We start from the raw sequence: 27951 nt of genomic DNA, 5'->3' as shown, positions 1-27951 counted from the left end.
AAGGGAACAGATGCTTTAGAGCGTCCTGTCGTATCAAGGTCGCCCAGTGTAACCTGAAGGACTCTTTGCCATCTGACACCGTGAAGGGTTACATGAAGGTACATTCTTCATCAACCGAAGGACTTCTGATTCTGGGATCTCGGGGATCTTGATGTCTACCTCAAGGTCGTCCAGTGTACTTCGAGGGAACAGATGCTTTAGCGCGTCCTGTCGTAACCTGAAGGACTGTCGGCCCGAGGACCCTACGACAGCGCCGGGCTGTGCGGCGACGCGGACAGCTCGCCGCCGTCCTGCAGGCTGTCCGGGGACGGCGCCGGCGAGGCGGGGCGGCGCAGGCCCGCCGCGGGGGCGGCGTACGGCGAGAAGCGGTGCTGCGTGAGCGGGTAGACGGGCCGCGGGAGCTGCGGCGCCGCAGAGGTGGAGGCGGCCGCCGCCGCCGCCAGGTGCTGCGCGTGCTGGTGCTGCGCAGCGAGCAGCGAGGGCCCCAGGCAGGCCCACTGCCCCCAGAGCGCGCCGCCCCCGGGGCTCGCCCCCGGCAGCGGGCACACGGGAGCCATCAGCGGCGCGTACAGACTGGACGCGGCGGCGGCGCGCAGGAACAGCTGGGAGCGGGCGGCGAGCAGAGCCTTCTCCTCCAGCGTGAGGTTGTTGTTGTGCGAGTCGAGGTCGAAGGGACGTAAGGGCGAGCGCAGGTAGTGCTGCTCCGCCAGCATGGACTCCATCGTCTCCCTGTAACACAAGGAACTGCGCGCCTGTACTGTGCGCTCACCCACGGGAAGACTGACTGACTGTCGGACAACGCACTGCCTAAACCAGTGGACACAAAGGCTTGAAATTTGAACGAAATATTTCTTGAATACCCTAGGGATTACAAAGTCGGGATTTTTATTGATAATACGTATAATAAATCGACGAACGCCGGCTGCACGCACGAAAAAGTGTCCCGTTACGCATATTGTCCCGTTACGATGTGTCCCGTTACGATCATTGTACGCTTGCGCCGCATCTATCTCTCTTCCACTCCATTGGAACAACCATCGATTTGACTTTTTCGAGGCACATTAAACTTGAAACACTCCCATTCGTTTACTACTTTTCCTATCATCGTCCTATCCTTAACAGAATAACACAGATTGGAAGAAGTTAAATAGCAAACATGTATAAAAGTTATAGTTAAAATAATCTGTTCGCTAAAGTAATAAACATATTTGAATTAATGAGTACAAATAAAAGTAAATTAATCAAATACATTGTAGATTTCATTTCACTTCTTCTTTGTATCCATACAAAATAGTGATAATTCAATAAAAACTAGTCAATTTTATTCATAATATTATGCAATCATTTCATCAATGTTTTGCTATGACATCACGTTTAACTATCGTCCGTAAACCGACTGTACAGACAACCAATTTTTTTTAATCCTTTCCCTAAATGGGTGAAAAGAGGAATGAAGTTAGTATGAAGCGAAATACCACTCCCTTACTCATCACGAATTTTCAGGAACTACAAGACCTACTGACTTGAGATTTATCACGTATATTTCTTTTGCTACGTATGTAGACATCAGATATCAAAGGATTTTACGAAAATCTGCCCCCTTTTTTTCAATGATATTGCATTGTTGGTGCTTACTTCGACTCCATGGCAACGGCTACTGCATCGCTGATGCCTTCTGCGTCTCCTGGTGACATCTTTTAGATTTTTATTCTTTACTCACTTTCAGATCTCAATCAGCTACCAAAGAGGGTTGTAGGGACTTTTAAGTTTAAAAATTGCCCGTTTTTCACGTGTATGTCCCACAAATATGAAACTCGGCAGTGATATTCCTTATATTACATAGCCATAAAATGAGTACGAGGTTTTACGAAAATTTGCTGACAAGGGAGATTTAGCCTAGGCAACGCCGGGTAAATCAGCTAGTTACAGATACATTTACATTTTTATTTTGTTAATGGCCACTACTGTCATTAATCACATCGTGCAATTAGGCCAATAGGACTAGCGACAATAACCTAAAAGCATTGTATTGATGTCTAAGAGTTTTTGTTCCGTAACAAATAAAATTTAATATTGAAATTTTACCTTCTTTGAGGATAAAGACGACACGCTGAAACGATTTAAAAATACCTTAACATTGTGTCTTTTAACTGCAGTTAAAAGAAAAATAATTTACAGGGAAAACTATTTGCAACAGTCTGTTACTGTCAAATTCTGGCCTTATATTAAATGATATATTTTGCTTTTGCTTTAACCAAAATCATTTCTTAGTAAAAAAAATGTTCAGACAAAGATAGCTTTACTTTCACCTCCTGTTTCTATCGCATCACACCATGTGGATTTTTGCTTTCTTTGCTAATATCTTATTTTTTTTTTTTTACTAGAAAATGTTTTTTTTTTTTTTTTTTTAAATCTGTGAGAACAGAAATTGAGCTTCCACGAAGACTATAAAGAAATCAGTCAAACATCAAGTGTCATTCATGAATACATGCCTGGCCTTATCCCCCCCCCCCCTAAAATATATATCTGATACCTTGTAGTTATACGTATGGCGATCAATATTGCAGCAATGCTAGTCTAGTGGAATATCCGTATGAATTGTCCTTGATTGAATCTGAAGACTCGAAAATGTAGTCATTTTTGAAGTTGAATCATCAATAATACGTGAAGAGACCTACAAGTATACAGGATGTAGGCCTACCAAAAGTTTGACCATCGATAGATTAAGATAATAATATTTTGGTTTCAAAAATTCCTGTGTAAATAACTTATTAATTTTATTTTATATTTATTCATAATTTAACCAAAACAATTTTTAACAAAAGAAAATAAAGAGTTTTTTATAATATTAAATGCCCAAAAAATATATATTTTTTAAATTTTTTTAAGGTTTTTGTAATAGCATAATGAGGTTGGTATTAATGTTTGTATATTAAAACAAACCTTTGTCTAGTAAACAAACTACCTCTTACCAGAATACGGCAATTTATATTTTTATTTAAATTTAATTAGTAAATCAAGTTTGGTAAAGAAATATGAGTTCAGGAAAAAAAAATTCTTATCACCTTTATTTTTATAACATATTTTTACCAGACTTCAAAAGTATTTTGAATATTTTTTTTTTTGTTTTGGTAAGCAATGTAAAGTGAAATATTATTGTTTTAAATCATCTAGTGGTCTTAGCATCTCTACATAGCGGTCTCCGAATCCCATTGATCCCGATGTACCGATAATTCCAATGGTCATACACATGGACTAGAAACTTCATGGTTTAGCACCCACTGGGTTACCTACGAGAAGTTAATGTGTACTGCCTGTTGTTTAAGGCCCCGACCCTACATGGGCACGCGGTTTGAACATTGTTCAAGATATTCGAGTGGCGCCCGTTTATGGTAAACCTTTAATAAAACGCTGAGATGTTGGCCAGCTTCCTATATATATATTGTACATTTATAAGAGTGATAATTTTTAAAACGCGTATTTTGAAAAAAAAAAAAAAAAAAAGGGATGAAACCCCTGGTAGAGATTCTTGAAAGCACTCATGTGACTTTTATTACGCATTTACCTAACTCTAACTGCCATGTGATGCTATGGTTACCGGTCAAATATCGCAGTTGCCCTATGCACCCGTCTAGAAGACTGCGCGCCAGTCCACAGCCGAGCGCTTAGAGGTGACGCCGTGCTAGAAGCACCAGCGACCGTCGCACTTATCGTCCCACCTCACTAACCCAAAAACAGTCTCCACCAGGAGGGGTATCTTAAGCCCACGTGCTTTCAACCATTCATTTCGAGTCATACCCGGAATGCTGGGCCCAGATATAATATAATCTATATACTTACACGGGTACGTAATGTTGTATCCTACTGCTACTTTTTAAATTATATTGCTTGGAGAAAAAAACCATGATCCGGTGAGAGTTCTTTAACCCGACATTCTGTGGTTCGGCTTATCGATCTTCTTTGAAGGAGAAAACACTTAGGTCTCCGTTCAGTTGAGCAACCTTCAGGTTTATGCCTGATGGTTGAAAATGAATTTTATGTCCAACGATGGAGGTTTCTACATTTTAAAAAATGCTGATGTCTCTACCTTTGAAAATGTCTGCAACGAGGCATGCCGAAACCCGAAAGGTAGTGCACATCAGTATTTTCATTTGACGCAATCTTGACTCAGAAGTCAAAAATTGTAATTAACAAACCTTGCCCCAAAACCTGTGATATTGATGACGTAATCTCGAATTTTAAGCAAGAGAGATCTGAACACGTAAAGTTTCACTGCAAATCAATAAATGAACTAATTCCCACCCCCCACCACCAAAAAAAAATATATCAGCGTGATATTACTCTCCAATGAATGATCAGTTTTAATGGAAGCGTGGTTTGGAGTGCCAGCAAAACTAAGTGCGCGACGTCTTGGGTGTGAATACAGAGATAGGCATCGATGAGTGTGATGTTTCCGCAGGAGTCAAGTTATGTAAGATACAGTTGATAAGCCATCACATGATAACATTACAGCTACAATAGGAGGATTGTTAATGATACCAACACAAAATAAAGTTTATTGCGTTTATAAGACCTGAAGCTCGTTATTAAACCTATTAATAATATTTTCCTCGCTCTACTTATTGTATTTTTTTTGTAATTATAGATATTTTTCGATATAACATGCTGTCTAATTATTCCCATGTCCATATCACTTTTGAGTAATACATTTGCACTTTAACTCTGTTCAAAATGTTTTATGTTTATGGTACCACTCAAAATTATACCTTGTAATGAAAACTTAATTTAACAAAAAAACACGCTAGACCATGCCGTTTGAGAAGCTTCAATAGGTACTTGCCACTAGAATAAAAAAAAATAATTCTTTGTTTATAAATATCAGTTCAGAAGTTTAAACTTTAAGGAAATATACCGAGAAAACTTGTTTTCGCAATAAAAATTAATGGAATCGACATTTGTTTTTTTTTATTTCACCCAAAAAGAGTATTTCTTTTTTTTGCCGGTGTAAACTAAATTACCATTCGGGATTGCACCGATTTCGGTGTAATTAGTTTTCTGCAAAAATTGAAACCTGCAGATAAGAGAACGAGTAGCTTAAACGATGGGTTGGGGGGGGGGGGGGGGGCGAATGTTTTCAATTTCAAACAACGTAATCCCAGGCGCCCTTTTTTTTTGGAGCGATTTTGTTAAGTGAACCGCTTTAGTGGTTTGTTACGGCAATCAACTCATGCGAACCCGGAATGGGGGAGAGGGGGGGGGGGGGAGGTTGTTGGGTGATGCAACGTCGTCGTCAACTTCAAGCACTTGCTCGCAACACGCTAAATTATATACGTATACGGAATGTTTCAAAAGTCGTTCGCAATACGTCAGGGTATTATAAAGAACGCAACCACATACATAGACGGGCACAATTATTAACCACATTATAGGGCCTACGTATGTTCCAAACTCAACAGGTAACAACTTTTAACTGTTAAAAAAAAAAAAAATTAAATGTATGGACTTTCCCACGAGATTCTTAGCAGTCCAAAACAACTTGATCTTCGTAGAAACGATACCATATTACGACCTCCGAGTTCTGTCGTATGTTATCAAAAGGGTAGACATGCAATTGGAAGACAATATATAGGTATATAAAGACAATAAAATAATTTTTAGGTATTTTTTTAATACTTAGAGATGCTTCCCGCAATATTATTTCAAAAGTCAAATCAGTGTCCAAGAATTTTCGAAGATGTACGGAAGTTAAAAAAAAAAAAAATACTGTGTTCCTCCTAGTAGCGCTGCTATGCTAGAGATGTTTACGCTATCTTAAGGGAATACAATATTGCGTGTTTTGTTAAATGGTTATTCCAAACGTACCTACTTTTAGACAGACCTTAATCAATTACGTGTCATCTCAAAACTGCTGGTATACAACTTGACTCTTAATGTTGGGTTATTGCTTTTTCGTGTCATTATTATTTTTTTTTTTGGTCATTCCTTGATATTTTGGCTTTTTTATTGTTAGGTTTGGCCACTGTTACATTCTAAACGTTACCTGCTGCTTAAGAAAAGTCGGATAAATTTTCTTAATTAATCATTTTTATTTGGCCTTATCGTTATGGCCACTCAGACATTTCATTTTTCGTTTCATGATCTACGATCGGCCACAACTGTATACTTGCAGGCTTCCTCATTGACCGCGTGAAATGGACTTTGAGTTCCAAGATTTCTGTTTTCTTGCGTTCAATACATATCCTAAATACTGAAATATTAAGGTCAAAGCTGTACTAGTTTTCGATGGCTATGATGACGTGAACTGTTCAGTCAGGGGTGTAGGCCTATCTGTGTTAGTGAGGCGGGATGATAAGTGCGACGCTCGCTGGTGCTTCTAGCGCGGTGTCGCCTCTAAGTGCAATGCTCATAACGAATTAAGCCACGGAGGTAGGAACTTAGGGAATGAGTGTGTGTAATGTTTTCCATGTTAAAGCTTTAAATTTAAATGAGTATGACTTCTCAATAATAGTTACATAATGAAATAAATGTTCATTGAATTTTTAAAGTTATAAAAATATAATTGTCTTTTTTTACACATACAATTATTTCGCGCGTGACATTCACATAAAAATTATTTCAGTTATTTCACTGTCATGACCTCTTTAATCGCTCATTTGTTATTCGTCAATATTAAAGATTCGTTCTGACGGAAACGAATTTCATTAGTGTTTCCGCTAGGCACGATTCTGATTGGCATATCACATCCACCAACCCAGGTACCTATTTTGGAACACGTCATCCAACTTGTTAAAACAAACACGGTCGCGATAATGACGTTTGCGGTGGCGTCATAGCTCCCCATGTCGGAAGAAGTTGGAAGCGAAGGTTTGACAGTGAAACTGGGCGGAGCAACATCGTGGATGGAATTTTTTTTTTTTTGTTGAAATTTTGCAACTGCTTTGTTGATGCCTTCTGTGTATCGATGGCAACGGCCTTTTTTAAACGGCAGTGGCGTAACCACAATGAGGGACTATTATTATGAGAAGTACGAGTTTGTTCTGTCTGTATACCGACGTAGCGAAGTATGTATGGGTACTCCAGCTGGTGTTAACTAGAAATTTTGCATAACCTGTCACAATCCTACATAATTCATGAGTTGTAAAATAAAGTTAATTTTTTCTCCAGGCTGCTAGTCGTCTGTTGCGGTATAATCGTTCTTAAAACATTTATTAGCATCTCGTACAGGTGTTATATTCATGACGAAATTTCCAATGCTTGAAATGAACCAATAAAAACTCAACAAATTGAGAACCAATTTAGTTAGTTAATAACTGATTATTAACTAATAAACTTTTATCACGACAGAATTCAGTTCTTGGCTGTTTTTACAAATGGCACGGAGTTAGGAATTAACACGTGAAGACATTCTGTGACGTAGTTGGAGTTACTTTTAAAATTGGCTAGCCCATATTTTTCCACCCAAAAATTGGCGAAATGTGCTTTTTAATAACGTCTGACGATGGTTAGTACGGATGAATTAGAATCTACGTCGTTGAGCAAAGACACTCATTAAAAATGTCATTAAGAATTGTTTCTGCAATGCAAACACTACACTTTAGTCAGTGTTTTGGGAGTCTAATCAATATGTCGCAAACATAGATTTAAAAAAACTTCACCCAGTAATTATGCACACCCTGATAATTGGTTCGTGACGAAACCAAACGAAAACACGCTTCTAATACATAATTAAATAGAAGGTAAACTACATACTAAAACAATAACATTTAAACAAAATATTACATTACATTAAAAAAAACATTGTAGAACAGAATTTTAACATTTCTATAAATAGAGTGGTTTTGCAATAATAAAGACCTATAATTTTTTCCCTGAACGAGAAAAGTAAAATATTATTTTAGTTCTCCAGGAAGATAATTCCATATTTTTCATGTCATGTAGGTATATTATTTGTAATATAATCCATGAACTTTTGTGTACCAGAGTTTTTATTTCTCGTGTTGTGACAGTGAACGGAGTTGAATATGACAAATATTTGACGGATTATCTGTTAAATATTGTGGAGGAATGTTTGTCAATTTATTACACCTTTCAACTTTCTCACACCTTGTGTGCGAAGACGTATGCATGGCTAGCTATGCACTCACTGAGGTTTTTTTTTCCATGTGTGGCATCTTTGCTATCGGTTAAAGTATTTGGTGGGAGTAGTTTTGTGAATAAAACGGAAGTCACATGGAAACGGAAATGTGTAATCAAGATGCTGCCATCTGTGGCGGATGGCGCGATCCAAAGTTCACACAGACAAAAGAGAAACATTATAGTATTTTCAGTTTAGTGAATTAATAACGAGATAGGCACTAGTTAAGTACAATTTCGTTTTCAAAATGAGGTTCAAAGCCGGGGTTTAGTTTTTTTAAAAGTCTATTTCGCTTTTATCGAAGCCGTTTCATTGTATAGTTTAAAATTTCGCTCTACAAATATAATTATATGTCGACGTAGCTGCCCCGGCAACGAATTCTAGCGGCGGGCGCAGAAACTACGTTTGATTCGCGTCCAGAAATGTAGATGAAAAAATTTTTGAGTATATTTAGCACGCTCGCCATTATTTTTAAAGAATTCAACGTAAGTGTATTTGCAACACGAGAACACACTAGTTTATTGTCGTTGCTATTACACATCTCTGGCACGAACTGAAAGACTCGCTCACGCCGCATACTAGCGAGAAGCCTAAGATGTACATCAAGTTCTGTCCCTGCCCGAACACGCCCGAATGTTCACCTTCGGCCAAGCTCGGAATTTGTTTTATTTTTGCGCAGGAAAAATTAATTCAAATATTAAAAGTGGTCAGTTATGTTAGCTATATTAAAACACTTTAAAACACCATGGACGGTTAGTCAGGTTAGTATAGCTACATTAAAATAAACAGAGAAATATAAATATATATGAATAAACCCGAAGTTGGCCGAAGGTGAATATTCGCGCGTGTTCGCGCAGGGACAGACCTTGATGTACATCTTAGGCTTCCCCATACGAGCCGCGACAAAGCTGTTCACTTGTTTTTCCAAATTTTCCCTCTGTGGTATCCCCGTGCCTTGCGGCGAATAAGTGTGCGCGTGGAACAAAAGACTGCGCGGCAGTCTTCTTCCCCTTTTCACCCCCTTCACCGTGGAAAACCGTTTAAAAGAAGCTGGCGGCCACTTCAAAAGGCACCACGCCAGGGTATCATCAAACCCACCTCCCTTTTCTTTCTTTTTTTTTACGAAAATTGTTTGCAATTATCACAAGTTGGCGGCGTGGTGGTCAAAGTATAAAAAAAGAGAAAAAAGGAGGCGATTGTCCGGATACATCATGAGGCGAGAGAGAGAGAGAGAGAGAGAGAGAGAGAGAGAGAGAGAGAAAGGACAGAGACAAAGAGGGAAAATCACAAATGACGCAGCCGAAGCAGATCGTCGTGTAAAGTAAAGGAGGGGGGGGGGTTAAGGGGAGGGGCTACCCAAATTTAGAACCTGTGAAATTGACCTTGTATTGGTCGCTTATGCGTAATTAGGCAGCTTGAAGGCTGCCATTTATGCCGAATTATTCTCCCCCTTTTTTTAAATTCAAATACGCATGGACAAATTTTTCAGAAATATACTCTTAAACACTTTTAAAGACGTATGCATTAATGGCAGGTACAGTGAAAACACGCAAAATTATTTACCCAATTTTCCAAGCAAATATTTTAATTACTAGAAATATTATTCTGAACTTTTTATACAAACAGTAAATAACATGTGGTATGAACCTAACGCAAATGTGGTGAAAAATCCCTCAAATTTATTACTAAAACAAATATCTCATGTACCTGAGCCTTAATGTGAAAAAATTAGGAACTGAAAGACCTCATATTACTTCCGACAGTGTTGAGAACGTAATGATTTTCTGTCGTTTGATTATTAAAATTTGTCTTTCCCAAAGCATAGCACATATTTTAATGGATGCTGCAAATAAGTCTTAGGTGCTTAGTATTGAAACTGTTTTAATTGAAATAATTATAATTGTAGTAAGACTTTAAGTTAAATTTAGCTGCTTCCGAATACCAGTCCAATGGATTCCTTAGTCTTAGGGAACAACTGAAAGTGTATGCATATAGTTAACACGGCTATCTTTGATTTGCTTACGAATTCTCACAGTATAGATGCCTACGCATTCGTACGTGCTTCGACTAAACATGAGATCTAGAGAGGCGACACTCACACCCACCGATGCATCCCTACGTCCGTTAACTTCGGAATAGTGCCGTATGTGATTTGTAGATAATATTGCTTCAGATTTTTGGCATATATTAATTTATAACTCAAACAGAGGCAAAAAAACACTTCAATAACTGTTACACATTGATGAACGTAAACATATATGGCTATTTAATGCTCATTGTAAGTATTTTTAATATTTTGTGTCCCATAACCCAATTTTTATTTTCAACAATAACAACTTATTAAAACCTCTCTCTGTTAAAATTTACCAGATGTCGTTATTTACGTTTTACTGAATCTCCGTAGATATCACGACTCAAAATGGCTGCATGCTTATTAGTACGGACAACATTCAACAGGTGGTGCTAGTGGTAAAAGTATTTCGTATAGTATCCATCCATTAGAAATGCGTCCTTTACATTGTGGCTGCCTTTGCTAAGGGATGAAGTGATGTGTGTGCTATGGACTAATTCCTATGAAGGCATATGCGGAAAACAGTTTATGATCCTATGAAAAAAATTTCTTAAATGTGTGACTCTGCCATAACGAAGACCAATTTCAGAATATCAAACGTCAAAAATAATGGTTGATTGAAAAAAAAAAAACTGTTTAAACTAATATGGAATCTGTCAGTACGTTCACATCCCACTTAACAGATTAAGGTGAATTCACTGAACTTACCTCTCGAACTCCGTAAGTCGTGAGGAATCCCTGAATCCTTTTGCGAACGGATTGCTGTCGATCTTCAGCTTCGTGATCTGGAAACACAACAGTTCGAACACAATCAGGAAAACAGCCGCCATGAGAAATTTATTGGAATCTTTACATACTAAACATGTATTTTTTTTTGTAAATGTAATAGAAATATTCACGCAAAATTACAGATGATTGTAAATTTGTACATTTACTTTAAAACAACTGTATCACCAAAAAAAAAAAATCCCGTCACTCCGCGTCGCGCCACTCTCGAGGGGGTTTCTCACCCTCTCTACCGATGTCGTACTTCTCTTTACTCTCAGAACTCTCAGGCAGTGACGTGACGCGTCATTCGGGCCCGACGCGACGCCCGAAAATTCTAGAAAGGCAGCGCTCATTCACGCCACTCCACGCGGCGGCCTGCGGAATTCCCAAGGCCTCTCAGCGATAGATAACAGCGTCGAGAAAGGACGCTGCGCGGTTTAGTAAGGGGTAGGGGGTAGCGACGACCAATATAATCCAGCCAGGTGCGCTTGGCATGCCTTACGTCAGTGGACATCATATGACACGGTGCGTGACGTCAGTGGCCGTGCAGGTCCGCCAGCCAGCTCCGAACCTGGCATTGCGGTCTTGTCGCTCGCGTTCGTAACAATACCATTACTAAAAAAAAATGGTTATACTTGCTTACAATACTTGTGACAATCGTAATATTTTTTTGTAGATTTGTGGACAATGGTTGTTTCTGCTGAAATCACAATATTTAAGAGCCTTGTACCGTACAGACGTATGGTGGTTTATGATTTAACATTTGGGTCCGGTGAATACTACAGGATGAACCATTGGACCAATGTTTGTTTTAACCAATATCTCTTCAATTGACAAGAAATTTAACACTTATTTAAAGAAATTTTCGACTAAATGTATACGAATAAATAAATTGGAGATCATTAGAGATTATGTGTGGTAATGAGATGAAGAATGAAACATTAACGGAATTAAGGTGGCCCTAAAAAGGAAGGGGGGGATAAACGGGAGTTATACCACAGGGTAGGGAAAAATATTGTAATCGGGTTTGTCTGCACTGTGTATTCTTTTCGTAAATGGAACAGAAAATATCATGTAAAATTACAAATAATTTTAATTTTGTACATTTACACGAAATCAACTGCATCGCTACAAAAAAAAAATTCATATTCGCGTTGCTACTCAGTTCAGTTTCTTACATTTTTGATTTATGTTGTCCGAGTTCCTTCAACAGTTGAAGTGATATTTAAACTGTTCCCTGAAATTTTTCCAAAATTAATCGAGCACATAAATAAGCATTTTAAAAAATATTAATTACCTGTGATTATAAAAATATATATATTGTAATAAATATCAATCTTTATTTAACAAATTGCGTATTTCATACGTTCAAAAAATAACCACATCAATGTGCTGTGTAAATTAACAGTAGTGTTCTTGTAGTGTTACTACTTATTTCATGGAATATGTTTTTTTTCCAAATGAGTCTTTTGTAGAAATACAAAAAAAATTGGTTGTCTGTAAAGTCGGTTTACGGACGATAGTTTAACGTGACAACTTCATGTCAAAACATTGATGAAGTGATTGCATACTTTTATGATTAAAATTGAATAAATTTTATTGAATTCTCACTATTTTGTATGGATACAAAGAAGGAGTGAAATGAAATCTACAATTTAATTGATAAATTTACTTTTATTTACACTCATTAATTCAAATATGTTTATTACTTTAACAAGAGATTATTTTAACTATAACTTTTATACATGTTTGCTATTAAAATTCTTCCCATCTGTGTTATTCTGTTAGGGATAGGATGATGATAGAAAAAGTAGGAAACGAATGGGAGTGTTTCAAGTTTAATGTGCCTCGAAAAAGTCAAATCGATGGTTGTTCCAATCGAGTGGAAGAGATATAGATGCGGCGCAAGCGTACAATGAGCGTAACGGGACACAGCGTAACGGGACTATGTGCGTAACGGGACACATTTTCGTACTTGCAGCCGGCGTTCATCGATTTATTAAACGTTGTCACGTCAAAAAAATATATAGTTTTCTCCGTGACCGATATTCGAACACGGTTCCTATGGGATGAGAGCTCATCTCTCCAGCGAACCGCGGCTCCAGGGAAGCTGGCATGCGACGTTCAGACAGAGAGAGAGAAGGATAAGGCGTGTTGTACACATGTCCCGCAGTGGCTGGTATGTCTGTGTAGTGGGGGAGGGGGTTGGGAGGAAAGGCATGCCATGTCGCACTCTCTCGCTCTAAACGTGTTGCACCACACACACACACACACACACTCTCTCTCTCTGTCTGTCTTTCTCCACGTGAGTTCCTCACCTTAGTCACCGAGCCCGTAAGGGCCTGCATGCTTCTCCCACCTCTGGCTGTCTCATTTAAAAACTATTATTTATGTTTTCCTTGGCCCCAGGCTTCTAAGCTCCCTCCTCTAACCCCACCTACCTCCAAAGACACCCACCTCCAGTCGCCAACTTATCCCCCCCCCCTCCTTTTTCCTTCTACCAGCCACTACGCAACCGTCCTGAGTACTCAAGACAGAGAGATATAGAAGTATCCACTGAAACGTACGTACTCTGTAAATTAAAAAAAAACTTATACTTAATTTACGCATGATTGTAGTCACGCTTTAACGGGCATGATAAAATCGATACATCGTCACTGATAAAAAGTTTTCAATCTAAAATAAACTACGAAAAACACAGGTCATAATAATCCAAGGATATTCGTAAAATTTTCAATTATCCTCGTAATTTTTTACCGATGCTGAGTTCACATACTTTTAACATGAATAAACGATATTAAACCTGTTATTAATATATATATATATTTAAAAAATACATTCGAAAACGTTTTGAGTTTACAGCGAAAACCTTCTTTTATCTTCCTTCCACTTCTGTGTTTACCTTGTTTGCAATTTTAAACACAGATCTCAGAATACGGAATCCAGGGTAATTTTCACCGATGTTACAGTTGTTTTAGATCATGAATAACTCTTCGTTTCTTTCAGGTTAATGCCTCGAAGTAAATTCAGTAAATTTACTGCAGTTTCTAACAGTGTACGTATGTATTGAAAGTACACTTTTTGTTTGTTTCTTACACAGATCTACAGTTTTATTTCTATGAAATTTTGCACACTATACCTTCGAAGCACGAGAAACGTCACTGTCTACATGATATTCAGAGAAAACCACCCGTTGAAGCAGAATTTTGACACATCTTGATGAAATTTCGCTATTGCATTGTTGATGCTTTCTTAGTATCCATGGCAACGACCTTTTGCATCACCGATGCCTTCTGCACCTCCATGGCAACGGACATTACATTATTTAATTTTGTTTTTGTCTTTAAAGTGAGGAAGAGTATGCGTAGTAAGCAATGCGAGAGTGCTTGGCCTGTAGATTACCGTTGTGAAGCATATGTTCATCAGCAAGCATAGATAAGATATTTTTTTTGTTTGTTTCTTATACAAATCTACAGTTTGACTGCGATCTCAATGATTTTTTTCACATTAGACCTTCGAAACAAGAGGAAGTTCACCATAGTTCAACATCTATGTGAGCTCTCTGAAAAAAAAAATTCATCCCTGTTTTACAGCCCCCGTTGAAGTATAGTATTACGGTGGATATTGGTGAAAATTTCGCTAATGCGTTTTCTGATGTTTTCTTAATTTGCTGTCAACTGCTGCAATGTTGTAAAGGCTCAGATTCCGTTGATGGATATTCTCCAGTTCACAGGAATTGAAAACCACAAGTACAACCCGAACATTTCCGATGTTTACCGAAGTATGCAGTAGGTTAGGTTCTGTCAGTGTAATAAATAAAAGTTCTTTCTGTTTCGGGAGGGTAGGCTAATCGTTACCAAAACGAAAGGTTGGTTAGGTTAGCGTTATTTAAAATGCTCTATGACCTTAAAATATCTAAATCCTTGAAATATGGTGATTTATTTTCCTTTTTTCGCGAGCGATCGTTAAACTTCGGAGAAATTCGGAACGGTGCGGGTGTGGTTCACAAGCGAATGCAGTTTTCCCATGTGACCTGGATTTAGCCGTGAGTAGCGACAAGACACATGGACCATCTCCTTTATAGTTCAGTCATTTGGTGATCAAAAAGAGGTTTACCGGGAAAGTTTTCCGGGAGTTTTAAAAATTGGAATGCTTATACATTTCGAAGTTCTCTTTTCGAATTTTATCTTTGCCACCTCGTAACAATGCCGCTCGCGCCACCATTTTGTTAAAAATGGCGCCCAAAAACAGTTTTGCGACAATATTTCCTTTCCAACTCATTTAACGATAAAACAGTTATGTAATAAATTAAACTAGAGAAAATTGTCTATTTTTTATGTACTTATCTTTTTTTCTGTGATATCAATGGTTTCAGCGTACGATCGCCGCAAAGTCTATTCCAACACGCGTATTGGCGAAAAAAAAATTTCCAAAATGGCAGCGCGAGTGGCAAAGTTACGAGGTGGCAAAGTGAAAATTCGAAAAGAGCACTTAGAAATCTATAAGCATACCAGTTTTAAAAACTCCCGGAAAACTTTCCAGGTAAAACTCCCAAATGACTGGACTACTAGTGCGGCTTAGAAATAAATATAGAAGAAAGCGCCCCACGTTTTTTTTTTTACAATAATACTAGTATTTTTTATTCATTATTGTTTTAAGCTTATTTTAAAAATTATTTTTCACTTTTTATGTAGTTCGATGTGCTTTACAAGCGTGTTTATTAGTTTTTTTTAACTATATTTATTTTTCACTTTTTAGTTTGAATAGAAGGATTGGCGAAGTCCCAGACGAATTCCAGTTGGATTTACGGCACCAATCCCAAAATTTGTTGAAAAGAAAACAAAAAAAAAAATATATTTTTTTTTTTCCAGCCGTGGACAGGATTAGAACCCACGACCGTTGAACCCGTAGTTTGACGTCATTGAAGAGCCGTAACTTAATTCGCTCAGCCAACTTTTTTTTTTTTTTTTTTAAAGATTGATGGCACACTGGCAAGTTTGGACAGTCACCAGTGTGCAACAATCTCCCCCCCTTAATGTTGTAGTTGGAAGTCACCCCGAGTCATGGAGGAATGGTAGTGTTCGTTGAAGGTTGTTATTAAGACAATACAAATTACAGCCATGTCTTACCCGGGATTCGAACCCGGAGCCCCCGCACCGTAGCCCGGTGTGCCGTCGACTGCGCTACGGAGGCCGACAAAAACCAACAAACCAACTGTTAAATTTATATTGTAATAATACTAATACCGCGAGTGCTCGAGCTGGAAAGTAGGTAGACGGTACGCATGCGCCGACTGCACGGTTGTCTCACTTGCTCTCACATAGAGTCTGGGTGAGTAAATTATTTAATCCTGTCGATCCTAATCAGGATAATGAGATAAACTTATTAAATAAGTGTATTGTCACCGGTCCTCGATAAGTGTACGAAGTTTATATTAAATCTGTCCGTTTAAAGTGGGTCAAAATCGAGTGCAAAGGAGTCGGTTACAAACATACAAACAAACATACAGGTGAAGCTAACATAAAGCGTGTAAAAAGGGAATAATGTTTCACTCTTGGTAAATTGGTAAAATGAAACAAAGACGTAATTGTGTTTCTCTATTTAACGAAAGAAATAACATTTAAAGCCCTTATTTCAGGTTTTTTTTTTTTCATATTTTTATAAACATAGATAATATTCTCTTCAATAAAGTATATTGTTCACAATAATCATAACCCAATCTCACTTTTCATTTAATTAAATGTCACAATATTAAGTATGCTTTGTTTATATCGCGCCAATGACCAACTGAAAGAAAAGAGTTCGCACATGAGCGAAATGGTTTTCTTTACAATGTGCGAACTCTTTTCTTTCAGTTTGTCTTGGATGCGATATAAAAAAAGCCTACTAAATATTGTGAAATTATATAAATTGACAAAAATCTTATTTTGCAAATTGAATAATGGAATAATCGTATCAAATTAGTGTATTGTCATCGGTCCTCGATAAATCTACAAAGTTTGAATGATATCTGGCCGTTTAAAGTGGGTCAAAATCGCACCCAAAGGAGTCGGTTACAAACATACAAACAAACAAACAAAGAAACATACAGGTGAAGCTAATATAGAGCGTATAAAAACAATAGTGATTTCTGCGCGGGACAGTTACGTCCACGTGTTTTGCTTGCTCGGGAGGGCTCAGTACTACATGGCATCAAACCGCGGAAAGGAGCCGATCGATTTATATATTTTTTATTTAGTTAATTTTGAAATCTTTTCCTGAACTTATAGCTTATAATCTACACCATAACTTCAAAATGACGTACTATTTTCAAGATGGTGGGCGCCCTGGCAATTAACAATTACTGCACTCTAGCAGGCGAATTTAAACTAATATGATGTCAGTGCCGTCTAGCAGACGAAAAAAAATGGCTGCCTCCCGCACACTAAAACAAGATGGCCGCAATGACGTCATACTGTCTGATGTAATATCCGCCTTGGCATTAGTGGTGGGAGGTCAGTCTGCCAGTGGCTTCAGTGGAGGAAGGATCGGTTGTCATTTTAAATCGATTTCCCTCGCCGGGCTAAAACCAATGAATTTTAAAAACAATTACGATTAAAATTTTATGATAATTACGGATTTTCAAGATGGCGGCCGTAACGAATATTACAACATTTGTGAATAGGAGTGTTCGGTTTCAAGATGGTAAAATTCAAGATGGCAGTTGAGGTCAGTGTTCTAGGTCAATATCATGGTCAAGGTATAAGGTCAAGGCCGTGACAAACCTTAACGGGTCGAGTTCTCTTCTGCGTGTTGCCGTCCGAGTTGTGAGTCGTGTGGTGAGGGGAAGTGATGTGGTTGCGGCGTGGTTTCCGGTGATTTGTGGTGTTGGCGTTATTGTTTAAACTTCAAAAGAAAGAGATAGCGCAGAGTTTTACTTGTTTATTAATAATTCGCCTGACTTACACATGTTGTGAATTTAAAGCGTGGACACGCCTTGTGTTGCACTTAAACACAGACGTAAAATATATTTATTCATTTTACAAAAAAAATAACTTTAAGTAGAAAAACAATAAAGTGATCAATTAAAAAAAATACTGAACTAAGATAGTAGTATATAAAAGGGGCTCCTGGCACTATGTTCTGGGTGCGGAGCCTGAACCTATTCATTCTGTCTTTTTTTCTCGTCAGAAACGTTTAACAACAGTGTTTACGAAAACGTTGCATTAAAATTTGGCCTTGAACTATTACTCTCCAAAGTAGTTTCGCTTCAAAAAGAGGACATCTAGAATCACAGAGTTATGAATTGACAGGAGATGGCAAGTTGAAGTCACTTGCAACCTCTCGCCTATTGACGACTAGTAAATACCAGTTGAAATTTATGTCGTTAAAAATTCACTTCTGTGAATTAAAGCTCATACATAGTACCTGTTTCCTAATGCAATCACTACACGTCAAACAATTTTATTGGATGTCCTGCAAACCGGGCACAGAATATTTGTTTCATATTTTTTAGCTTAACTAAAAACTAAGTGTATTTGGGGCGGGGGGGGGGGGGGGGGTCTAGGTGGGAAAAACTCCAAGTGCGTCTCAAGCCGAAGCCTATACGCCTGATCATTCAGAGTTTTAGTCATACAGGAGGGGTACAATGCATCATGTGCTTATTATGGATTGGCCAGCCATGGCAGCGATTGATGCCAAGACTAACTCCCCTACTATCTAAACTCTAGAAAATAACTATTGCATAATATTCGCAGGCTTTCACAGCCATTGTCTGAAGAAGCTTGGCTTCTGGGTTGTAGCCGTGTCCTTGGCAAATAATTCACCGACGTTCCGGTGAACAAGGCAGTCAGTCGCCATTATCAGGAAGCAGTTTCCCTGATGATGGTGACTGCAATGTTAACCGAAACTTCAGCGAATTACTCGTCAAGGACGCGGCTACAATCCAGAAGCCAAGCTACTTCAATAACTATTGAAGTTTGGCCCGGGTAAAATATGCACTCACGCAGGATAAAACCTGAGCTCTTTTATGCAGAGATATTGAAAACAATGCATAAAGGAGCCCGTGTAGCCAGGAGTGTATTTCTGTTAATGAGGTGGGATGATAAAAACGACTGTCGTTGGTATTTATAGAGTGTTATCGCCTCTAAGCGCAAGGCTGAACCGGCACGCCGTCTTCTCGTCGTGCATAGGATAATTTCGAAATTTGAGCGGCAAACCATAACAAAATATGCCGGAGAAATGAAAAATTATAAGTGTAATGCAAGGCCTTTGGTTACTTTCAAGAAACTTCTATAATTATTATGAAAACAAGAATTTCATCCATTTTCACTCTCCTAAAAATTGAGATTAAAAAAATTGGTTGTCTGTAAAGTCGGTTTACGGACGATAGTTTAACGTGAACACGTCATAACAAAACATTGATGAAATGATTACATACTTTTATGAATAAAATTGAATCATTTTTATTGAATTATCACTATTTTGTATGGATACAAAGAAGGAGTGAAATGAAATCTACAATTTAATTGATAAATTTACTTTTGTTTGCACTGATTAATTCTAATATGTTTATAACTTTAACGAAGAGATTATTTTAACTATAACTTTTATACATGTTTGCTATTTAACTTTTTCCAATATGTGTTATTCTGTTAAGGATAGGACGATAATAGGAAAAGTAGGAAACGAATGGGAGTGTTTCAAGTTTAATGTGCCTCGAAAAAGTCAAATCGATGGTTGTTCCAATCGAGTGGAAGAGAGATAGATGCGGCGCAAGCTTACAATGAGCGTAACGTGAAACAGCGTAACGGGACAATGTGCGTTACGGGACACTTCTTCGTGTGTGCAGCCGGCGTTCATCGATTTATTAGACGTCCCCTTAAAAACTAAATACGCATTCTTAAATGCGTTTCGCAACAGACACCACTCTGGTATCTTGAGCGGTTTTCAAATAGCTTGTTTTCTTCTGAAGCTCTTAACACCGTGTTTGTGCTCGGGTAGGCGTGCCACCTTTGAGAAAGAAGGTTAGTTACAGGGAAAAAAGAAGTATGTTCTCCATGATAAAGAAAAGTTCGGGGCAGAAAAGATGGTACCGAGCAAAAGGGGCGTGAACTCGGACAACGCTGTCCGAATTGGATTTGGGCATGTAACTGGACTCTTTAGCCGTTTCCTGCCCGGGCTGCCGGACAGCCTGGACTTAAGACTAAGGTCCGTTCCACAATGTTACGTAAACGGAGACGGATCCTCCGGAACAATTCGCTTCTGCTTCTTCCACGATGCACGGAAACGTAACAAAAATGACAGCCACTGAGACTGCGTTTCAAAAATTTACGAAACTGTAATTTACTCAACAAACAATAATCTCGAAGCATAATTATTATGCTTCGAGATCCCAGCACGAGCAGAATTAACATATGTAATAAAAATAAAAGTGGACGTAATAATAGAACACTAGATATTCTTGTACTTGAAACAATTTTTAACGTATTAAGAACGTAGATAAACATGACTACCGCCGCAGACAAGTAATCTGCTTCTGTTAGTCGCACGGAGCAACGTAAACTATCCGAGCTGGTCTGTAAGGGTTCGTCTCCGCCTCCCGTGCCATTGTAGAGTGGGCCTAAGAACGTGTAGGCGAATGATTGCGCAGACCGTCAAATGGACAAGGAGTGGCTTTACGCTGAATCCTCGTGGTAACGCATGCACAGACACCATCCCGTCTAGAAAACTCTTCCGCGCACTTCTGTTTTCAGTCACGAAGCGCCTCGACAGTGCTTACAACTGCCGCCGGCCAGAAGGGAAAAAATTTTAAAAGAGAGAAAGGAAAAGAAAAATTACCTCTTTACGACAACCCCGTTCGCCAATCATCGTGTTTCACGCTCGACCGCGCAAGCGCCTATGCCCTGCGGCGCCGCCATCTTGCGGTGGAAGCTAAAAGGTAGTCGGGGAGCCACTAGCGGGCCTGCAGCCTCCTTTACGCCCTTCTCCGACGCAGAGAAAAATAAAAATTTTATTTTCACTTCCCAACGTAAAACAACACTACTCGTAATTGTTTACGTTAATGTTCGAAAGTTCTTCGTCAATAAGACTCCGGACTCACACAGCACGTTAATTATTTCTCTTCATTAATTTTTTTCTAAAATTCTGAAATCAATACCTACCCTGTTTTTTTTCCGACACAAATATTCTTAACATATAGCTAGTTAGTGTAGTAATATGGGTGTAAATATCCACAATATTACACTAAGTATAGATATATATGTTGGAAATTATTTCTTATAGAACTAAAAATGCAAGAAATTTTATAAATAGTTCTTGAAGAAAAGTATTAACGAAAAATGTTTCCAGTTACCACTCATTATTTTTTTAATGAACTTAGAACACTGTCAGACTTGAAGAATTATTTTAAATTTTCGATAGACTATTATATTCTACGAAAGTATGCACATAAATTGTAAACTTTTTGCACAATTTGCTGCAAAATATTGGTTTTTATAGTTTTTGTATAATATTGGTAAGGAGGAAAACCAAATCTAATTAATAACAACTTTTGAATTTTAAAAGCAATGCTACTTCCTATTTCGTGAAACGGTTTATATTTCTTTTAGTAAAAGTTTTTAAAATTTACCTATATTTTTATAAGACTTGGAATTTAAAAATTTTAATATGCTAGGTAACATAAAAGTATTTTTTTTTTCAAAAATAACTTAATTTTTTTTAAGTGTTCAGTAGCATTCATTTTTCCTCTAAACAAAATAAAATTCAGTAATTTATTCCATCTGGTTCTCTTTCCTTATCCATACTGCATAATAACGTTATAAATACAAGAATGACTGCTAAATACGCAAACGTATGAAAATTATAATTTTTTTAATTAAATGAATTTTCAGGCATTCAAAAACTTTACAAATTTAACTGTATTCAACTTAAATATGAAATAATTATCTGAAATATATTTATAAGGTATCCACGTAACGGCTTTAGGCAATGGATATTATCTTAGAATATTATCTTAGAATTAGAATAGTTGATAGTTATTGACTACAAAATAAATAGAACTATACATAAAGTTCTTCATTGATTGGAAAAATAAAGATGTTTCAAGTACCTTGAATATTATGTTTATTCAATGAAAAACTGTATGTACAGTTCTATTTTTATTTGGATGATTCATATGTATTAAAATGCCAAGACCATATAGAAAAATATCTGGAAATTTAGCGAGAAAGTGACGTATTTTTTTCGCCATTGCTGGGCATGTTGGTATACCAGCAGGGGTGCAACATCATGCAAAACCTACATCTCAATAACTGGACCGGACTTCTAAACTGGTTACAATTTGTCATCACTGTTGCCACCTCGTACCATTTTTTTAAAAAAATTTTTAGGGTTTTGTCTTTCGCTTTAAGTCAGTTTCGAACAACAAAAATTCACACCGATGCCTTTTATCCCCCCTCCCCAAGGTTAGTTGAACACCATAACTCCTTCGCACTGAATCGAAGGCTTGTATCGAAATACCACTTCAATCTTGAGTTCAGTCTGTCTCATGTTACTAGTCTCAAATTTGACAGTACTCAAAAGTACTACTAGCGGTACCCCGTTTGCCAACCTGTTATTTACGGAGCAACGCATGCTGGTCTGTGTTTTACAAACACGACAAGCTGCTCGCAAAATACTGTAGACAGAGCAGACAGTGTACAGAAAAATTACGTAGACCTTTGTTACTTCTTTCGACAACTATCGAAATATTGAGACACGTCACATGAGGCACACTATTGACTAGGAATTTGTAAATTAGCTGCTTATGGAGACATAATACTTCCGCCAGACTTTGAAGAGTCGGGCATGGAGAAATTACAATATCACCGCCCTTCCTTTTCATCTCTTTCCCCGCCTTCCCCATATATATCCTTCTCTCTCGCACAAATTTCGTCTGTATCTCGGCTCCTTGGTTTTTGCCGCGGTTTTGACACATCATCATCTTCTCTAACCCAAGCGGCCAGACCTCTTTTATTTTTGTATTTTTTTTGTATCTATCGTCATTACATCCCCCGTGTCTGGAAGAGCCCAATCTCCCACCCCCCCTCCCTTTTAACGTTTTTTGCCTGTGTTCTCTACTCGAAGGCATTACAAGCCAGAGCGTCAGTTTTCCATCCATCACCCATCACCACCTCCTCTACCCCCCAACAAACCAAAAAAACACCCTGTCTCATCCGTCCATAAAAACGGCAATGTGAATGCACAGAAAAAAAAATATTTGTCGATACGAGATAATAATCGCACGTTTATTGCGAAACCAATATTTATAAGATATCTCAAAATACAGTTCCTACAAACGGTTGAACATCATTAGTATAATTAAGGTAAGAATGATTTGTCAACTACCTTCTACTGGAAGTTACATGTTAATATTCAACATTCCCTACCTAAATGTTATTAATAAATAAATATTCAGTCATTCAAAATTGAAAAAAAATATATTAATAATTAAAGAATACTTTTGAATAAGTGGGCGATTTTTTACTTAACCAAGTTTACAGATCTAGAACATTTTATTTCACAAAAAAAAATTCAATAAAATAATTTAAAACATTTTTGAAGTTATGCTTCTTTAGGCACGTAATGAAAAAAAAAATGGCAGGGAAATTTTGGATGCGCGCACATCATGGAACGAAATTTTCACAGGATGAAAAAAAAGCAATAATTAAATAAAATTTGTGTATCTGATTTTAATTCTTCTACTTTAGCGACTGATATTGGACACATGAATAAAAGCGTTAATTTATTGCGTTTAAAGACATTTTCAAGTGTAGTTTAAAGTATATGTACTTATATAACTGAGTTTATGTTCCCGTAAGTATAACGATGTCAGGTTGCTTGTAAGATTTCATGTCGCTGGCAGGGAGTGTCTGTGGAAGGTTTAGTTGTCTCCTGGCCGTTTACATGGGAGTGTTTGTGAGGTTATGTTCGCGCATGTACAATTTATTTGCATTATCAATTACTACAACATAATTTGATAAATTATTCAAATTAATAAATTTGAATAAACATTTAGCATATTTATTGATTTTCATTGTCAATTTATATTTATCTCATCTGTTTATCTAAATTAAAAAAATAATTATTTGCATATATTTATATAAAATATTTATTAGTTATTTGAAAATTTCAATTTGTTTGCATTTGTATTATATAACTACATACTGTATTCATAATATTACTCCAGTCATGTTATTGTTTTGTTTCTATTAATTATTTGCATGAAAAATTAAAATTAGTTTTTTTTATCATGCCAAGTAAGTAAGTACCTATAACGTAAACAGCGCTTACATAAGAACACGCACCCATTTTTTTTATATTGGAAAAAACCTGTATAAATATATATATTTACTTGTCGCAATAATATGGTGATGTTTTAAAAAGCAATGTTAGAAAAGAAACCTGTGTAAACGAATATGACTTTCTAATCGCCTTTATTTGCTGTTTGTAAAATTTACTAACAAGACTTTAAATCTCCTTCAATATTAGTTTTTAAAACTTGTATTGGGATATAAAAGATTATGCCAAACTATAGTACTAATCGTTATAATATTCAATTTACTAATGGTCTGAAAATTTTGTGAGACCTGAATTTTGATTACCTAACCAAGTTTGATAAGAAACCAAACTGAATTTGTATAACTAACCAAAGATGCATTTGAGTATAAAGAAAGCATTTAATTCGGTCAAAAAAATCTTTCCGAATAGACAAAATTTGCTTGGATGAAAAATATACTTTTATTTTGGTAAAACAATATAAAACATTCATAAGAGAGGCAAAAAAATTTTTTCTTTAAGTAAAGTTCGAGAAAAAGATTTTTAAGTTTACCTGCCACTTTAAAAGTTCTGAAACTTAAGTATTTATTAGAATAATAAATAAACAATTACCGACGGTAACAAGTTAAAATGTTTAGCGTATGTTATATCTGTAACATTGTAGGTCCTACTCAGCGTACGCTGGCAGAGAGCAGCTTTTTGTGGTCGTTTTTTCTGCATTTATTTATAAAATTGGCAATATTTTATATAAATTTACATAGACATAATTTTATATACAAAAATGAAACAAATTTTTTACCAATCGTAAAATTAAAGGATTGCAAAAGAGAAAGATTTTTTTTTTAAATTTAGGTTCATTAGTATTGAAGTAACTTATTAAAAACAGACAAACCCAATCTTTATCTTTGAAACATCAGTATAGACTAGAAAGATGCAAACACCACTTAAATGTTCTAACTAGGGGCCTGGCCACGAAAAGTTTCTTTCAACGTCTCATTAAGATTTGCGGACCACATAACAGTCACCAAATATACGTGTTGTAAGAAAAACATGTCGGTTGCTGGTACTTAAGTTTCGGGCTCACACGGTGATTGTTTTATAAAACACTTGTAACGTGTGTACCTACGTACACACTCAGAATCAACAGTGCCCCTTGCATCGACTTGATTAAGGGTGTTGCTTTGATAAATTATCAGATTCTTAATTTTTGTGTGTTTTGTGTTATAGCCGTCCAGTGACGAGTATTCAACCCCACCACTCAGGGGTGCCGCTTCAGAACGATCAATGTCAGTTCGAGAAGGAGATGAGCTATTTGTTTGTTAGAACCTTGCTGTTAATAAAATGTTGTTTTTATGAAATCCTCTGAGCACCTAATTCTGACACACTCGCATCCGTTCTTTCCTGCCTTTTTAGGGTTTCCTATTCCTCTAGTAAAACCCGCGACACACTCTGGTCGTTACTGCTGTAACGAGCTGGAAAACAGGTTCGAAAATGATACAGCCCAATTAATTAAATACAGTTTAATTTATTTATTAAATTATAAACATTTAACTGTCCATCATTCAAAGCAATCACACTTTTAGTAAGTCCGCTATTCACCCCCATTGGAGTTCGGCTCGACAGTGGCTCTCCCCAATGCTCGTCTCTTACCGCGAACCTCTTGTCCCCCGACACACCGCCTCGCGCTACTCGCTCGTCCGCCGCGCACACAACACAGTCCCGACGCACATCGAATCCCGTCGCTTGTCGTTCTCGTTCGCTCACCAAAGGGGCCACTTCACTGCCTAGGAGGTCGGCTTCGCTTTTTTTTTAAATACCCTTCTGGAATGTTCTCGCATCTCATTTGAAGTGTGGCGTCATTAGTGTGGCGACTCGAAACTCCTAGAAAAACGGCGTCTTTTTTTTTTAACACGCCACTCCAAGCGGCGACCTCCAGAAGTCCGCAGAACCTTCCGTAAGAGGAGGGGGGGTAATCGTTGACAAGGCGCGGGGGAAGGGGGAAGCGCCTCGCCCGGGGCACCAAAGGTCCAACTGACTGGCTAACAGCCCTACCGGCCTGCCTCGTGACCCCACCTCCAGTATGCTCGTAACAATATATATATCTATATATATTTATGTTTTCGCCTATAAATTTTATCACAATAGCGGTACTGCATCTTGATTTTCTCAACCAAAAAAAAAAGTTACTTACTATTATATGATACCGGTAGAATTTTTCGTAAGTGTTCGCAATTATAACTTGCCCGACCTTCTACAGCTCGAAAATAACGTCTGTTAAACGAATCTTTGGTGATGAAATTTGTGCCCCCAACAACAAACGCAAACAGTTATCGTGATGTTTATTTACAGAATCATCATTCCTTGATTGATAGCAATGACATGTAAGTGAATCAACCGACCCTGCTAACGAGTCTGAGCCCTAGATCGGGTTGTATAAACTACGCAAGAAAAGACGTAACGCAAGGACGCAACACGCAACTAAAGCAAGAAAATCACGTTTTTTTTTGACGTGACAACGTCTAATAAATCGATGAACGCCGGCTGCACGCATGAAAAAGTGTCCCGTTATGCACACTGTCCCGTTACGCTGTGTCCCGTTACGCTCATATTACGCTTGCGCCGTATCTATCTCTCTTCCTTTCGATTGGAACAACCATCGATTTGACTTTTTCGAGGCACATTAAACTTGAAACACTCCCATTCGTTTCCTACTTTTCCTATCATCGTCCTATCCTTAACAGAATAACACAGATTGGAAGAAGTTAAATAGCAAACATGTATAAAAGTTATAGTTAAAATTATCTCTTGTTAAAATTATAAACTTATTTGAATAAATGAGTGCAAATAAAAGTAAATGTATGAATTAAATTGTAGATTTCATTTCACTCCTTCTTTGTATCCATACAAAATAGTGATACTTCAATAAAAATATTCAATTTTATTCATAAAAGTATGCAATCATTTCATCAATGTATTGTTATGACGTTGTCACGTTAAACTATCCTCCGTAAACCGACTTTACAGACAACCAGTTTTTTTTATAATAAACCACGTATGTTGCAACGTGTCACAAACCATAAAACTAGAAATAGTCAGACCGTAGAAAACAAACAAAGTCTCCCCTGTGGACTTCTCCTTGTAATTTATCTTTGTCATGTAACCGTATGAAATGGCCAATAAATGTTTTAAATATTTTTGCTGCTTTCACTGTGCTAATGTACGATAAGTGTAAAATGTTTTGGCATCGCAATCTACACACACAACGTCTGCGTCTTTAGAAATTTTTTGAATTTGGAAGATGGAAACTCAAGCCAAAACGTAAGAAGTTGAAAGTCGACCGCTGTTCGCGTAGTGTTTTTGTGTTTGGCGTATTAAAAAAATCGGGTGTCTGAAAACGTCGTTACTTAAATTTACCTACTGAAGCCAAGCTACTTCAGTAGGTAACTTCTCCCTGATGATGGCGACTTCAAATGTAGACCGAAACGTTGGTGAATTATTCGCCGAGGCCGCGACTATGAACCCAGAAGCCAAGCTACTTCAGACAATCGCTGCGAAAGCCTGCGAACATAATTATGTACATATAATTATATATGTATATATATGTAATAATAACATATAAAAATATATATAATTATATAATAATAACTGTAATATATATAAAAAATATCAGAAAGATATGATA

The 27951-nt window shown here is 37.4% G+C and overlaps 1 protein-coding gene across 1 annotated transcript in view; it reads right to left on the bottom strand.

Annotated features, from left to right (window-relative positions):
- Positions 1 to 242: 242 nt before the first annotated feature.
- Positions 243 to 27951, bottom strand: part of LOC134540954 (T-box transcription factor TBX20-like) — a 203172-nt gene continuing 175463 nt past the window's right edge. Inside the window, exons 5-6 of the mRNA XM_063384043.1 lie at positions 10914 to 10990; positions 243 to 729 (exon numbers count right to left, since the gene is read on the bottom strand). Of these exons, the coding sequence (XP_063240113.1) occupies positions 243 to 729; positions 10914 to 10990 (564 nt within the window). The remainder of the gene's footprint in view (positions 730 to 10913; positions 10991 to 27951) is intronic.

This window comes from Bacillus rossius, chromosome 17 (genome assembly GCF_032445375.1).
Source record: "Bacillus rossius redtenbacheri isolate Brsri chromosome 17, Brsri_v3, whole genome shotgun sequence".
NCBI lineage: Eukaryota > Metazoa > Arthropoda > Insecta > Phasmatodea > Bacillidae > Bacillus > Bacillus rossius.
The sequence above is the reverse complement of the archived record's forward strand: the minus strand, read 5'-3'. Positions and strand labels throughout refer to the sequence as shown.